Here is a 14,897-nt window from a genome sequence, read left to right on the forward strand (position 1 = left end):
TGGAGACCAGAATGCTTCTAGACACACGTTTACTCCTTTCTGTGTGACAAAGCATTGCTCTTCTCCTGGCCTCAGTCTGCAGCTATGAAATGGGCAGTAATAGCCCATCTGTACAAAAATTGTGATATTCAAATAAGGCAAGGGATGTAAAAGGGCTTGGTTACAAGGGATCTAATGGAGAATAAAAAGCTGGAATCAAGGAGGCAGGAAGTCAGAATTCTAGTCTCAGGTCTGCTGTTGATTTTGTAAGATCCTCACCACTCTCCGGGCCTCAGCTTTTTCAGCTGTACAATGAAGGGTTTGGGCATGAAGACCTATAGGGAGCCTTCTTGTTCTGAAGGGCAACCACATTTCTCCTGCATGCCTCTTCTTGGAGGTCCTTCCAAATCCCACGACCCACGCCAATTTGCTTTCTAGCACTTACAGAACTTCTTTTCTGAGCTGGCACTTCATCGCTCACTGCACATGATTTTCCAGCCCCTTCCTTGGGTCTAGGTCAACTACTCTGGACATTGGGCCCAAGAAAGGGGCTCAACGAATACTGGTGAAAGCTGAATTTTAAAAATGATTCCTGCCTCCTTCTGATCCTGCAGAGAGACAATGAGGGGGATTTTTATTCACTCCCATTTTATAAATTGGAAACTGAAGGTGTCAGAGGTTAAATATAAGTCACACTGACACATGGGCCTTCTTGGTGTTCCTTAAACAGGGGAAGAATGATTTGTATTACTCCAAAACACTTATCACTGCTCGCCATAGTATGTAACCACTTGTTTTGTCATGAACTGTCGGTGTTTCCCACTAGGATGAAGTTGCATGAGGACAGGGACTGTGTTTTGTTCACTGCTGCACCCTCAGCACCTAAAACTGCCTGGCACCTAGCAGGTGCTCAAGAAACCGGAAGGGAGGCAGGAGGGGTTAAGAGGCAGCTCTGTGGACTATGTTCTCTGAGCCTGCAGGGGGCGCTCCAGTCCCGCCCCCCAAAGCTAGGCCCCGCCTCTCGCGTCCTGCGGACGCTTGAGGGTTGGAGACTGCGCGCCACTGTTCTTTTAATTGCGCGTGCGCGTCGGAAGCTCTGCCCGTGCGCGTGCGCAGCCGAAGCAGATCTCAAACGGAGTTTGAGCCGAGTCGCAGCCGATCTGGGTTGAGTCGGAGCTGCTGGGTACCATGCTATCACCTGAGGCGGAGCGGGTGCTGCGGTACCTGGTGGAGGTGGAAGAACTCGCCGAGGAGGTGCTGGCGGACAAGCGGCAGGTAGGAGGCCCGTCCGGGGCGCTGGGGCCGGGGTTCGGCGGTTGGGGCCTGGCGGCGAGCGCCGTAGAGCCGCGCACAGGGCCCGGAATCCGGCTCCAGCGCGGGTTCCCAACCGTGACCATAGACGTGGGGCAGCGGTGAGGCAAGGTGGGCCAGACACCTGGCACGGCGCCGCGCTTCACGCATTTATTAGCACGTGTTAAACGCGCGCCTGCTCTGTGCCAAGGATTCCCTGTCTCCATCCTTCCTCCGCCCCTCGCCGTGCCCTCCGGACCCGAGCCATTACCTCTTTGGGTGGTTTACCTGAACATCTTTTTCAAAAGGCACTTCCTCCTCAGGCCCCGTCCCACTGACCGTGGGTGCACTGTCTTCGCCAAGGCTCTCGGGAGAAGAGAAAAAGAGGCCTGAGTAATCTTGAGCTTGGGCAGGTGGGGACGCTTTGTACACCTGCATAGAAAGTCTGGGTCTTGTGCTAATTTAAGTGCTAAGTGTTTGGAGGGAGTTAATGGGGAGAGGGAGGATGATGTAATTGGATTTAGGCTTTAAAAGGATTCCTCTGGCTGCTGTGTGGAGCACAGAATGTAGGGGGGCAAGGGGCCCGTGAGCGGCCACTGCCAAGGTTCCTGCAAGGGATGGGTTTGGGCCAGGGTGGTGGTGATGGAGACGAGTGAATGGGTCAGAGGTATATTTTGGAGTTGGATTTAGTAGGCCTTGATGATGCTTACATATGGGAGGTGAGGGAGTAGGAGTGAAGAATGATTCATGACTCCTCATCTCCAGTTAGAATAAGTGGATGATTGGCAGGGCATTTACTGAAAAATGGAAGACTTGGATAAGTGCCCATTAAACACTGCATCAGAGTATGCGGGATGATAATAAAGTAGTGATTAAAATGTCTCAGGCACTTACTGTGTGTGTCAAGTACTATGCTAGCTCGTTTAGTTCCTGGCTCAGTAACGTGTGAGGTAGGTGCTATTCATACCTCCATTTCTCAGAAGGTGAAATTCCACAGCTCACAGCGGCCAGCAGGATTCAAACCTTGGTGTTGCGGAGGCTCCAGAGTCAGCACTCTCAAGAAACTGTTCTGCCTCCTTACTTCCTTAGCAGCTTCTGTGGTGTTAGTACCATCTCAGTGCCCCCCAGCCCTGCTGTTGCTGTCTAGTATCATTGGGCTTCTTGTGATGCTAGGTCAGAATGAGCTGGAGAAGCTTGTCCAGGGAGAAGTTTCTACTCCCCTGGTGATTCTGAAATGCCCTGAAGCTTGAGCATTAGCACTCCAGTGAATAATAACGAATTACCCGTTTAATCAGCAAACATTTCCCCAGCACCTTCTCTGTGGGGAGAACACCTGCACAGAGCATTGTCTTTAAAGACCTGGAAATTGAATAGGGGAAGAAATACATTTACACATGAGTGTGTTTTAGGCGTGACATTGGAAGAAACCCAGGAATGATGCCTTGTCTCTGTTGGGTTTTAACAGCCCCTGGTCTCTTGGGAGGTGATGGTGTGAGGCAAGAGGGAGCTGAGTTCCCTCCTGCCCCTGTGCTTTGCAGATTGTGGACCTGGACACCAAAAGAAATCAGAACCGGGAGGGCCTACGGGCCCTGCAGAAGGATCTCAGCCTCTCTGGTAAGTCAGGGTTTTGTCACTGCAGCCCTGGAGGTGTGTTGTTTTCCTTCTAAGGCTTTCAGCTTGTTCCTAATAGAGACGAAAAGCTACACATGTCTGACACAGCCTGTGGAGATGAGGGAGAAAATGTTACAGGTCTGACATTGGTCTGCTTGCTGTTCTAACACCCCAAGCAAATTACTGGTCTTTGCTGTTCCTGTTTCCTTTGCCTGGCTCACTCTTTCCTCAGATGGCTGCAGGGCTCATGCCTCGCTTTCTTCAGATCTCTGCCCAAATGTCACATAATCAGTGAGGCCTTGTCAGACCATCTGGTAAAGTAACAAGGTCCTCCCCTTCTCTGGCATCCCCCATCCCTCTTACTCTGCTTTATTTTTCTCCAGAGTACTTAGCCTTATCAGGGCCTCACGGATCGTATCTTTGCTTATTTATTCCTTCTCCTCCACTATATCATAAGCCTGGTGAGGGCAGAAACTTTGTCTTGTTCTGCTGTGTTTTCAGCATCTAAAACAATGCCTGGCAGAGAGTAAGTGCTCAAAAATATTTGTTGAAAGAGTGACCATTTGCCATTTCAGAAGATGTGATGGTTTGCTTCGGGAGCATGTTTATCAAGATGCCTCACTCTCAAACGAAGGAAATGATTGAGAAAGGTAAGGCCTTCTGGGGATGGGTCAGGGACACGTCTCCCCCTGCCAGCCTTGGTCTTAACCCAGAGCTGAGAGTCAGACTGTGGGCCATTTGATGAGTGGCAGCTCTGTTATAGGGCTCAGACAGATGTGGGTTTTAATCCTTGCTCTGCCACTCTGAGTTATTTCCTCATCTCTGAAGGAGGGGATGCATCTCCAGAGCACATTTGTGAAGTGGGGATAAAAGTGTGTGTGTACTTACCAGTGCTTGTTTATCAGTGAGGAACAAGCTGGGCCACAAATACAGAAAACCCAACAAATGGAGGCTTAGGAAATCTGGTTCTGTTTTTCTCGTCAGTTGTCCAGAGGTGGGGAGTCCAGGACTGGCACGTACGCTCAGCAAGGTCACCTTCACGTATTCTTGGAGCAGCTGTGTCATCATTGCAGGCCTCATGTCCACAGGCCAGGCTGCAGAACGGCAGAGAGCCAGCTTTCTCCATACATGGCCTTGCCTTCTATTTCCAAATAATGCTGTCCTCCTCAGAGACTGCTGACATCTCATAGGCCAGAACTAAGTCATGTGCTGCTGCCCCCCCCATAGCTGCAAGGGAGCCTGGCAGAGTGCGCTTTTATCTTTCACATCACCTGCCATAGAGCCAGTGGAGGTTTGGGGAGAGTGAGCCTCTAGGGTCTGCCACGGCCTAGGCACTCGGCATGTTACTCAAATCTTCATAACCATGATCCTGGAGGCTCTTTGGAGAAGCATCATAAAGGCAAAAAGTCAAGGTGCAGATGGGTCCTTGGCTGGAAAAAGGAAAAATTATGCATGTTTCCTCTTTCCCCACCCTTGAAAATGTGTGTGCCAAGAGGACCAGCAAGGTCACCTTTGTCCCTGAAGGCAGAATTTCCCTATCCCTGTTGAAATAAAATTTTAGCAAAGGAGACTATATCAGCTTAGAGAAGTTTCCAGCTTCATGTTGAAAAATGCACACTAATGTTATGGTTATAAAATTAAGAGTTGTTATTGCATGTGAGTGATGGGCTGCAGGCCACTCAGGCTGAGCTTTCAGAGGGGGTCACTTGCCTGGGTTCAGGATCTGGTCCTCAGCTGTCTCGGCCCACAAATGTGGTCTTGTCACCATACGCAGAAGGGTTCTGGGACATTATCATCACTGGTTCTCAGGGGTCGATGTGAGCTAAATAAGCTCATAAGAGACCAGGGTTGCTCATTTACCATGAACACTAAAACCGTTGCCCAGGTGAGAGGGCTCGGCTGCTTGGGGCTTCTTCCTGTCAGAAAGAATGAAAATCTGTGGGGAAAACAGACTAGCCAGCATGTCATCGTGAGCAGGTGGAGTCGGGTCACATTAGGCAGTTGTGTCACCAAGCTTTGTAGCCTCTACTTCCTCATAGTGCAGTTTGTGTTCACGTGCAATCCATCTTGGCAAGATAATCTTTTCTGTTCACGGTGAATTAGGTTAAGCTTGAGCATCAGGCTTGCCCACTGATTGTTTAGGTCACATATTACCACCGTCATGTTGTTTAAAAACCGCTCACCTTGATGGACTTGGGTTTGTAAGAGTCCTTAGCCACACATTTTCCAGCCATCTTGGATGGGCTGGGTCTAAGTTCTTCATTCTGGTCTGATGTTTCAATTTTCTGTAATTTCATTGTGGGAGGGGGACCTAAAGTCCAGATATTACCCACCACCACCACCACTGAGCAGCCCAAGGTACTTTGCATAATGAAAATAGGTCAGTGGACAGGGTGCTCAGTCCTGTCCTGGGTTCACTCAGCCATCTTGGGCAGATCACCTCCCTTCTCTAGCTCTTTAGTTCCTTCCTCAGTTGGTCTCTGAGGTCCCCTTCTTCCTGAATGCCAGGAGCCCTTGCTTTCAAGGAGGCTAGGGAGGAGCTGACGTCCCCAGCTGCCTTCGGGTCACTGTGTCTGTAGTATAACCCCATCCTCCGCCCACCTCATTTTTCAGATCAGGATCACCTGGATAAAGAAATAGAGAAACTCCGGAAACGACTTAAAGTGAAGGTCAACCGCCTCTTTGAGGCCCAAGGTATGGGCCTGGAGGGAACTGGAAACCAGGAGGGGAGAGAACTGTCAATGTCAGCATGGACTTTGCAGAGCACGGTTGGGAAGCCCCTGCCAGGTGGGCAGGCGAGGGCCTGGGCAGCACGTGGGCCGTGTAGAGGCTGTGGGCAGGGGCAGCGGTCATAGCCACCCAGAGATGGAATGGGCAAGGAGGGTTGCGGGGTCTTATTCCTGTCACGAGTCTTTTTCCTGCCATAAGAGGAACAGCCTGGGGTATCTCACATGATATCCTAGAGCATGGTATAGGAACCAGGACAGCTCTGACTGAGGGGACGCAGAAGGCCCTAGTCAGATGGTCAAGCTCAGAGCTGAACTTCTGGGTAAACCTAACCACTCCAGATTGGTCACAGCTCTGGCAGAAATCAGTAGGTTTCTGGGCAGCAGAGTCGTGACTCTGCAGGTCCTTGGTGACTCAGGTGCCTCGTCCAGTGCATTGCAGAATTTGAGGCCCTTCCCTGTTAGACCTTAAGGCCAAGTGTTTGGCAGCATGAATGCAGCATAAGCCTCTTTCCTGGGCCTGACTCCAGGGCCAGCAGGAGGTTGGACAACAGGAGGCCCAACTTGCTGATAGATTGTTTTCTCCCCCTAGGCAAACCAGAGTTGAAGGGTTTTAACCTGAACCCCCTCAACCAGGATGAACTTAAAGCTCTCAAGATCATCTTAAAAGGATGAAACTCAAGAACCAAGATGGGGTACCAAAGACAGCTTCTCCTCCTCCCCCCCACCCAGCAGTCATGGAGGACCCAGGACTCTCCAGCTTTATAACCTGCAAGGACATGATCTACCCTATTAGGAGATAGGCGTCAGGAATCCAAGCATCAGAAGCCTCTGTCTGTGGGGATTGCTGCTCTGTGACGGCAGGAGGGAGCCCTCAGCCTGCCATTGTCTGCTGGGTCCAACCACTGGAGCTGGATGGACACAAGACCCATTGATAGGCCCCGGCAGCCACCAGTGGGGGGTGGGGGCCGTGCCTGTGAGGGTGTGAGAATGACCACAGCAGGCACTTTTAACAAGGGCCTGCTGTTCAGATGGGCCCCTGGCAGCCGCGGGGAGCATCATTCCTGCATTCCTTTCAGGAAGAGAGGCATTCTCAAGCAGCATGTAGTGGAATTGGAATAAAGCGGGCGGCTCACAGGTGGTTTCTGAATGAAGGGCAGAATCTTGGTGCTTCGTAGTTCACCGCAGCCTTCTGTGGGGCACACGCCATTCCCCACCGTGGCCTCCACTTTGGCCCTTTTTTCCTGCTTGTCCCTGGGATGGAGCCCAGCGTGGATGCTGCGTCTCAGACTCATGCACCTGCTATTTAGTCAGGAAGGCCTTACAGAGTCCTGTACCACGGATGGGGGAGGGAGCTGCCTCTTCACGTGGCCCTCCGCCACCTCTGAAGGCAGGGCCCGGGCCAGACTGCTCAGAGTTACCGCCCGCCCGCCCTCAGCGGTCTCAGATCCGGGGGTGAATGTGCTGTGAGGACAGCACTGTGTCTTTCATGTTCTTTGAGGGCTTAATAAACGTTTCCTAAATGAATGAACAGTAGCTTCTGTTCTTTACCTCATCTCGGCCTTAATTGAGGGCACACTGCCTTGAGGACACCACCTGCAAAGGGACAGTGGCTCCTGCTGGGAAATGATAGCAGGACTCAACAGGCAGTAACAATGATGGTGGCCTCACCTGGCCCCCTCGCTCCACTTGGCTCCAGACCATAATGATACGGGAACATAGGCTGGTATGGCCAGATCTTAACATCTTATGTTGTTTTTTTTCCCAAGAGGAGCTAGAAATTTGGATTTTTAAGTTGAATCTTCTGTCTTTTAAATATTGCTAATGCAGAAGTTTTTAAAGACTTGGGTGTTGGCCAAACAGAATACCTTACATAAGGCAAATTTGACCCATACCTATGATTTTGCATCCTCTTGAGTATTTTAAGTAGAAAATAGCATGCGTTTTCCCCATGATGGCCCTGAAATGGGGAGGTGGAATCGGAAGCTAAGTGTCTGTCCGTAGTAGACTAGTTAAAGGAATCGATAGCTCCAGACAGTGGAATACGGTACACCTGTCATCAAGAAGAAGGAAGCTTCTCGAAGCACTGACTGGGAACAAGTTCCAAGATATAGCAGGTGAGAAAAGCAAGTGGACAGATAGCGTCTAATCCAATCATCTGTGTGCAAACACTGCATGGCTCCCTCCCAAGACAGAAGCTGCAGGGTTGGAGCACAAGGTTCAAAGATAAGGACACATGGCTGCTGTAGTGCCTGGGATGTGGGCCTGGCTCACGACTCGTATCAGAACGTTGCCCCTGCCTGTCTAGCGGGGTGGTGGCTAGGCCAAAGAGCCAATCAGATTGGCTGTCCTGGAAATGAGGAGCCTGTGTCTGGGGCTGTGTGGTCTTAACCTCCGTCACAGGGATGCAAGGAAGTCCCCACGCTCTGGAGGCAGGAGGCCCGTAGTGGCCTGGCTTCTGGCCTTCCCGAGGCTGGCTGGTTCACTTCTGGGGTTTGCCAGTATTTTTCCTTCCAAAACTCTGCTATTTGCAGCCAGAGCTGTCCCGCAGCAGAGAGAGTTGCAATGGGAGCTGCCTGGGTCCCATAGTAGATCCCCTGTGGAGCGGTTCACCCCCAGCCTGCCCTGTGGCAATCTCTCTCAAACGAAGAGGAGGCTTAGGAATGGGGAATATGGAGAAAACGCAGAACTTTCACCTAACTCCCTACGCCATCTCCTTGCCTGCCAGGCCAAGGCTTTCTGAAAGCTCAGCTCCCAGGAAGACGCAGAGAGGCACTTCCATCACCCAGCTGAGTGTACCTTTGCAGAGACCCTCGCTAAGCAGCTCTGCCTTCCTGATCCTTACCTTGTCCATCTGAGAAATGGGGATGCTCTGGCCCACTGGTTTTCAGATGGTCAGGGGAGCTCCATGAGTTCCGTGACACACCAGGTCAGGATGTTGAAAGGAGACAAAGATGTATTTAAGGCTCAGCCCCTTCCCAGAGCCCAAAAAACACAATCTAATAACTTTGCTTTGCAAGTACACCTTAAGAAAAGTACACTTTTAACCTTTGAGACATCAAAGGGTCAAATAGGGGAGGACTTGGCTTCAGCCATCATCAGCATCCCCCGAGCCGGGGCCCAGGGCGCAGTGACTCCAAGTAGGGCCTGTGTTCCTTTATTAGATGCCGTCTCTCTGGGGTAGCAGGGCTTGCCGCAGCTGTCCTCGCTGGGCCTGATCGCCAAGCCAGTCCCTCAAGGTTAAAACACAGTCCCAGGGATTGGCTGTCTCCGGGTACAGAGGTGCCTGGGGTGGGGTGGGGGCGTCCAGGGGACCCAGACAGGCGGCAGCAGACAGCGAGCAGGCAGTGGCCCACCCAGCCTGCAAAGCTGCTGCCAGGCCAGAGGGAGGGAGGCAAGTGCTCTGAGGCGCCGCTGTGCTGGGAACGGGTCAGGAGGGGACTGGGGGGGGGCACCTCCTGGTCGGGTCGCTGTCCCTGCTGCCGGGACTAACTGGAGGCTTTCTTCTGGCTCTGAAGGGAGCGGAATAGCTGCCTCAGCTGGTTGTTCCGGTCATTGACGCAGCCTGGAAGGGAAGCCAAGCGTTGGCTGGGATGGCCTTGGTAGTGGAGGCACGGGGGGTGGGGGGTGGGGGGAGCTGGGAGGGGCGTGCACCCCCGGATGGCCTATGGTTTGTGTCCTGCCTGCACTCCGTGGCCCTTGAGCAGGTCATTGACCCGCCTCCAGCTTAGTTTGCTCATCTGTAAACCAGGATACCTGCTTTCAGGAGGGAATGTAAGGATCACCAAAAGAAAAAGTTCACATTCGTTTCAGCTTACCCCGCCCCAGGTGCTGAATGTGGATTAATGTGTTGAGCCCTCACAGGAATGATGTGAGAAGAGAAACTGAGGCTCAGAGAAGTTAAGAAATGTGCTCCAAATCACACCAAAAGTAGCAGAACTGAGACTTGAACCCAGGCTCTGTAGCGCCAGAGGCCAAGCTCTTAACCACTGTTCACACGACCTTTCCTCTTGGCTGTGCTTGCTGGAAACACATCGCAAGCTAGCATAGTGCCTGGTCCCTAACAGGTTAAGCATTAGCTTCCTTCCCTTCCCCAACCCCATAGGGCAGGCACAAGTGGTTGAGAGATCAATTTTCCCCACAAGTGGCCCCTGCGCTCCTGGAAGTGTGTCCTAGGCGGTCCCTGCTTGAAAGGCCAACGCGAGCTTCCGAGATGCCTCCTCTTCCAGCACATTCACGGTGTCACTCACTTCCTGCTTGTCCTCACAGCGGGTCTGTGAGGCAGCTCCATGGTCATTAAGTTGTGCCAGGCACATGGATGGCACTCACAGATGCTGGCTGAGTGACTGGCTTGCTGTGGCCACAACTGTTCTGTCCTGCAGGCATCTGCCATCTTTCTTGGCAGTCCCGAGCCCCATCCCTGCCTCCTAGGCACTCACTGGCTATCAAGGCTTCACCCAGCTGAGGCCCACTACATGTGTCCCCAGGGTTTGCCAAAGCTTTAATTGGTTCTTTCACAACTCCCAGATCTTCGTGTCCAATGCAAACCTCTTCTTGGAGTTACCTGCTGATCTTTACACCCGGAAACCCCTCAACATTTCCCTTACTCATTCCGTCCATGCTCTTCCCACCCCAACCAGCTTGTCTTGTACTCACTACCATCCACCCAGACACTCGCCTGGAGACTTGGGAATTATTTTAGAGACTTCTAAAGCAGTGGCTGTCAACCTAGGCTGCACTTTAGAGTCAGCTGGGCACTTTTAAGAAGACTAATGGCCAGACCAACTGTATCTTGACCTTCAGCAGGCATTAGTATTTTTGAAAGCTCCTGCAGAATTCCTATAGCAGCCAAGATGGAGAGAACCACTGTTCTGCATCTTTGCCACTTGAACCGGGCCCGGGCACCAGCAGCATTCATATCTGAGGCGGATGATTGGCAAAGATAGCTGCAACAACTCCTTCCGTTCCTCTATGCATGAGTCTCTGCAAGGTGCTTTGGTGCTCCTCCATCTGGAGGTGGGGGCCACTTCCTTGCCCCGTGAATCTGGGGTGGAGCAGCTTTGACGGATGGATTGTGGCAGAATGACACTATACTGTGGGGCTTCTGAGCCTAGGCCTCAAGAGGCTTCCCTAGGACTTCTCTCACCTTCTCGGAACCCTGAGGCTACCATGTGGGGCCGGACTGCTGGAGGACGGGTGGCCGCCTGGAAAGAGAGACCCAGCTGACAGCCAGTATCAACCACCACACATGTGAACGAGGCTCTTCTAGGCCACTGGGTCTCAGTGAATCTGCCGGGTGCATGCAGCCCTCTGAGCAACCCCAGGCAAGACCTGAAGAATCCGCAAATAAGACAGTAGTTGTTCTAAGCCTCTGGGTTTGGGGAGGATTGGTTTGTTATATAACAACTGCTAACTAATAGAGCACCACCTGGGAGCTTGTTAGAAATGCAGAATCTTAAGCCCCCACTCCAGACCTACTGAATCATAATCTGCATTTTAACAAGATTTGCAGATGATTACATGCACATCAAAGCTTGAGAGCACTGGATAGTCATCTTCCAACAACATAACTCGGTAGACCCTAGGGAATCGGCTGGAGAAAAGCCTTTCATAAATGCCCTCTCCTCCGCCTTCCTCAAGCAAATTACTTGACATCCCAGGCTTCCTTGCAGCTGTCGTGGCCACGTGACCCAGTTCTTGCCAGTAAGATGTCAGCCCCAGGAGGGTTTCCCTTTTGGAATAGAGTCCAAACTTGAAGGAAAGCCTTGGCCCTCAGGCCTTCCTGCTTCTTCCTGCCTGGGACAAGGACAGTGTCTGGAGCTGGAGCAGCCCTCTTGCTACCATGAGGCAACAAGCTAAGTGTGGCAAAGCGGAAAGAGGAAAGCTCTGGGTCTCTGGGGGCATTTTGCCTCCATTGTGTCAGCCCTGCCTGGCCTACCCCAAGACTTCCTGTGGCTCAAGACACATCACTCGCCCTGTGTAACTGTTAGTTGGCTTTTCAGTTGCTTGCAGCCAAACTCAATCCTAAAACATACCAAACTCCAAAAAAGATTTAAAACTTCATAAAAAAAAAATAAGCCACAAATAAAATTTAAAAGCAAATAACAAATTCAAGAAAATATTTACCATAAGTTTGACAGAGGTGTAATATCATCAATGTATTAATATCCAAGGCCTTTATAAATTTAGAAAACAGTCTACTGAAAAATACATAAAGAGTATGGACAGCTTACAAAAGAAGAAACGCAAATTGAAAAATCTGAAACCTCGCCAATAATCAATGGAACACATAAAACAAGTCAGAACTTTTTTGCCTATCAAGTTGACAAAGTTTTTTTTTTTTCTTTTTTCTTTTAATTCAGAGCAGGCAAATTTGTGTTATCTTTCTAGAAAGCAATTTAGTTGTAATAAGTCCATCCCTCTGACCCAGTAATTCTACTTCTAGGAATCTGTCCTAAAGAAATAGCCAGAAATTTCAGCTGAGCTTTATGTGAGAGGATGTTCATCATGGCATGGCATTATTTATAAAAGTAAAAATTTGGAATCCTGCCAAATGCTCAATTATAAGAAATGGATTTAGTAAGGTCAGCACATACACAAGCTGGAATATTTTACAGCTGTATAGTAATTTTGCTTTTAACTGTGGTAAGGGACAGGATTTTCTAGCGGCCAAGCATTCAGGTTTTAGAGTAAGAGAGACTAGGGTTCAAGTCCTGGCTCACCATTTATAACTGGGACCCTCAGCAAGTTATGTAAGATCTGGAGACCATTTCCCCATCTGTAAAACGATAGAAGCTGCCTAAAAATGAAATAATGTATGTAAAATATTTAGCTCGGACCTAGCCGGAAAGTGTTTCCAGAAGAGAGGCTCTTATTAATATCGTTGAATGACATGGAATATGCTACGTGGAAAAGCGGGACCCAAAACTCCAGCCCAGTGCCCATTTTGTGAAAGAAAAAGTGTGAATATACACATTTTTGAAACACTGGAAGGAAATACAACAGATCGTTAAAGTTGGTTATGTCTAGATGGTTGATTTCCTTTTGGTTTTCAAATATTCTACAAGGAGTAAATACTTTTTATAATCAGGAAAATTTTTCACTTTTTTAAAAACCAAGTTTAAAGTCAAGCACTGGAGTCCTTAATTTCTTTTAACACAGTGTGCTTTTTTTTTTTTTTCCCACCTAAGTCTCTTGAAATCCACCTCCTGACAGATTAATAAGATCTCTTGCTATGTACCAGGTGGTGTTCCAGGCATATATTGAGAGTAAAAACTCTTTAATCTCCATTTTACAGATGAGCAACAGAGAGGTTCAGTCCCTTGCCCAAGGTCACACAGCTGGTAAATGGTAGGGCAAATGAAAACAATCTAACCACTGTGTCAAGCTGTCTCCTAGACGACCTGGCTCCTCTCATGACCCATCCCCAGTGCCCATTCCCCACCTGGCCCCACATACCAAGGTGTGTGTTGGTCACAAAGTTCCCCATCCCCGACAGGTCAGGAGCCCCCTCTTCTCTGCTGACAGGGCCATCATTCCACATGAGGTCAAAGCCTCCCACTCGCTTCTCCCTTCCTGTGAGCCTGGATGGGCAGGAGATACAAGGGGATGATGAAGGTGCACCTGGCGGGGCCCAAAGACCCAGGCCAGTTCCCTGCTCCCTCCCTGCACCCTACTGGTGCCCATGCTGTCAGAATTCCTTCTTTTGTCCACCCATTTCCTGGGGGCCCAGACAGGACTCAGAGGGGTCATCTCCACTATTGTCCCCAGGCTCCCACCCTTGCCCTCAGTAACATGAACCTACTTATACTTAAAGTCTGCCGTCCTTCCCGGACCATAAAATCCAGGAAAGCAGGGACTAGGTCTATTGTGTCCTTTACTGTGTCCCCAGGGTGTGGCACAGGTCCTGGCACATATTAGGGGCCCAAATGTTTGTTCAATGAATAAGTGATGGTAGATATAGAGGACACTTGAGGTTCTGCCTGCTCAGCACCCATTTCAGCTTCTTTCAGCCTAAGGGTACTTGACTTTTCCAGGTACTCCTCCCTCTCTCACTCACATGCCTCAGGTGGGGATGATCCCACCCTTCTGGGAGATGGGCACAAGATGTAGGCCCAGTCAATCAGTCACAATGATTGGTTCAGAGATGGGCATGTGACATAATCCCCACCAATAAGAATGAGAGCCCTCAACCTTTCCTGGAATAATTGGGAAAAAGCTAATGCATAGGAAAGAAGTGGGGGTTGGGGAGGGAGAGGGAGAAAGGGAGAGAAAGGGAATGAGAGAGAGAGAGAGAGAGTGAGCCAGTGAGCAGACAGACCAACCAATACCGACTGAGCACCTGGATTCAGCCATTCCTGAAGTCAGACCCTGGATTGTCCCATTATATACACATTGTTATAACAATATATAGTCTCTTACTGAACACTTACAGTGAGCTAGACACTTTACAATAAATAATCGTGGTAAATTAATTTAACAACCCTGAGAGGTAAACATGATGTTTCCCATTTTACAGATGAGGAAACTGAGGCTCAGACAGGTGAAGTCCAGGGTCTCACGGTCAGGAAGTGTGGAGGAAATCCTGCTGGGCTGAATCTCAGAAGGCTGTAGTTGGTCCTGCTCTGCCCCAAAAGGGCTGAGTCCTTGAACCAGGATATAACCCTGTGTGGACATCTCAGTTTGTCCATCTATGAAATGGCAAGCAGGCCTGAGCCACCCCTACATACTGCTCAAGTCCCAGTGCTATGAGTTCTCTGTCTTCCTTGCTGGGGGCTCCAGCTGTCATGTCCAGGGGTGCCTGAGTGAGGCTGCCCCCCGTTACCTGGCCTCCATGTCCACCACATGCAGGGTGTCTTCCAAGAGGCAGGTCTTGAGCTCATAGTCCTCCTGGCTGCTGGCTGTCAACGACGGGGACGCATTGACCTCCAGGAGCCACCTGGGGAAGGAGGGGCATGGAAGGCCTTAGGGTTACCTGGTCCGTGGGGCCCCTGGAATTTCGCCGAGAGGCTACATGTGGTGCCTGGGCCCAACCCTCAATTCAACCAAGGTCGTTCTTTCCATTTTTCCACTAGAAGAAAGGACTCAGTGACTAAAACTTTTTGAAGACAGTAGTCACAAACTCGAAATCCCCACAGGGGCCAAGTGGTACCTAAATGAGGCAAGCTGGAGGAGTGGAGTGATCTTGCTGCCCTCCTGTTGCTCTTCCTTCTTCCAGTAGAGCCCTAGTGAACGCTTGCCTGCGGAGGGCAAGTGCCTGGCCGCTGGGGGTGGTGGGAGCAGGGAGGAGCG

The 14,897-nt window shown here is 50.5% G+C and overlaps 2 protein-coding genes across 3 annotated transcripts in view; one reads left to right on the forward strand and one right to left on the reverse strand.

Annotated features, from left to right (window-relative positions):
- Positions 1 to 1,056: 1,056 nt before the first annotated feature.
- PDRG1 (p53 and DNA damage regulated 1) lies at positions 1,057 to 7,114 on the forward strand. Of its 2 annotated transcripts, none has more exons than XM_021689103.1 (5): positions 1,057 to 1,254; positions 2,808 to 2,883; positions 3,456 to 3,530; positions 5,494 to 5,574; positions 6,199 to 7,114. In XM_021689103.1, the coding sequence occupies exons 1-5, from the start codon at positions 1,168 to 1,170 to the stop codon at positions 6,279 to 6,281; spliced, it is 402 nt and encodes a 133-aa protein (XP_021544778.1). In that variant the 5' UTR covers positions 1,057 to 1,167; the 3' UTR covers positions 6,282 to 7,114. The 2 variants fall into 2 exon arrangements, with proteins under 2 accessions (XP_021544778.1, XP_021544779.1); XM_021689104.1 differs by having other exon boundaries at positions 1,113 to 1,254; positions 3,459 to 3,530.
- A 1,980-nt stretch (positions 7,115 to 9,094) lies between these two features.
- The window catches only part of TTLL9 (tubulin tyrosine ligase like 9), a 38,238-nt gene continuing 32,435 nt past the window's right edge, over positions 9,095 to 14,897 (reverse strand). Inside the window, exons 13-15 of the mRNA XM_021689191.1 lie at positions 14,431 to 14,544; positions 13,065 to 13,189; positions 9,095 to 9,171 (exon numbers count right to left, since the gene is read on the reverse strand). Coding sequence (XP_021544866.1) covers positions 9,095 to 9,171; positions 13,065 to 13,189; positions 14,431 to 14,544 — 316 coding nt within the window. The remainder of the gene's footprint in view (positions 9,172 to 13,064; positions 13,190 to 14,430; positions 14,545 to 14,897) is intronic.

The sequence above is a fragment of the Neomonachus schauinslandi genome, chromosome 10 (genome assembly GCF_002201575.2).
Source record: "Neomonachus schauinslandi chromosome 10, ASM220157v2, whole genome shotgun sequence".
Classification (NCBI taxonomy): Eukaryota; Metazoa; Chordata; class Mammalia; order Carnivora; family Phocidae; genus Neomonachus; species Neomonachus schauinslandi.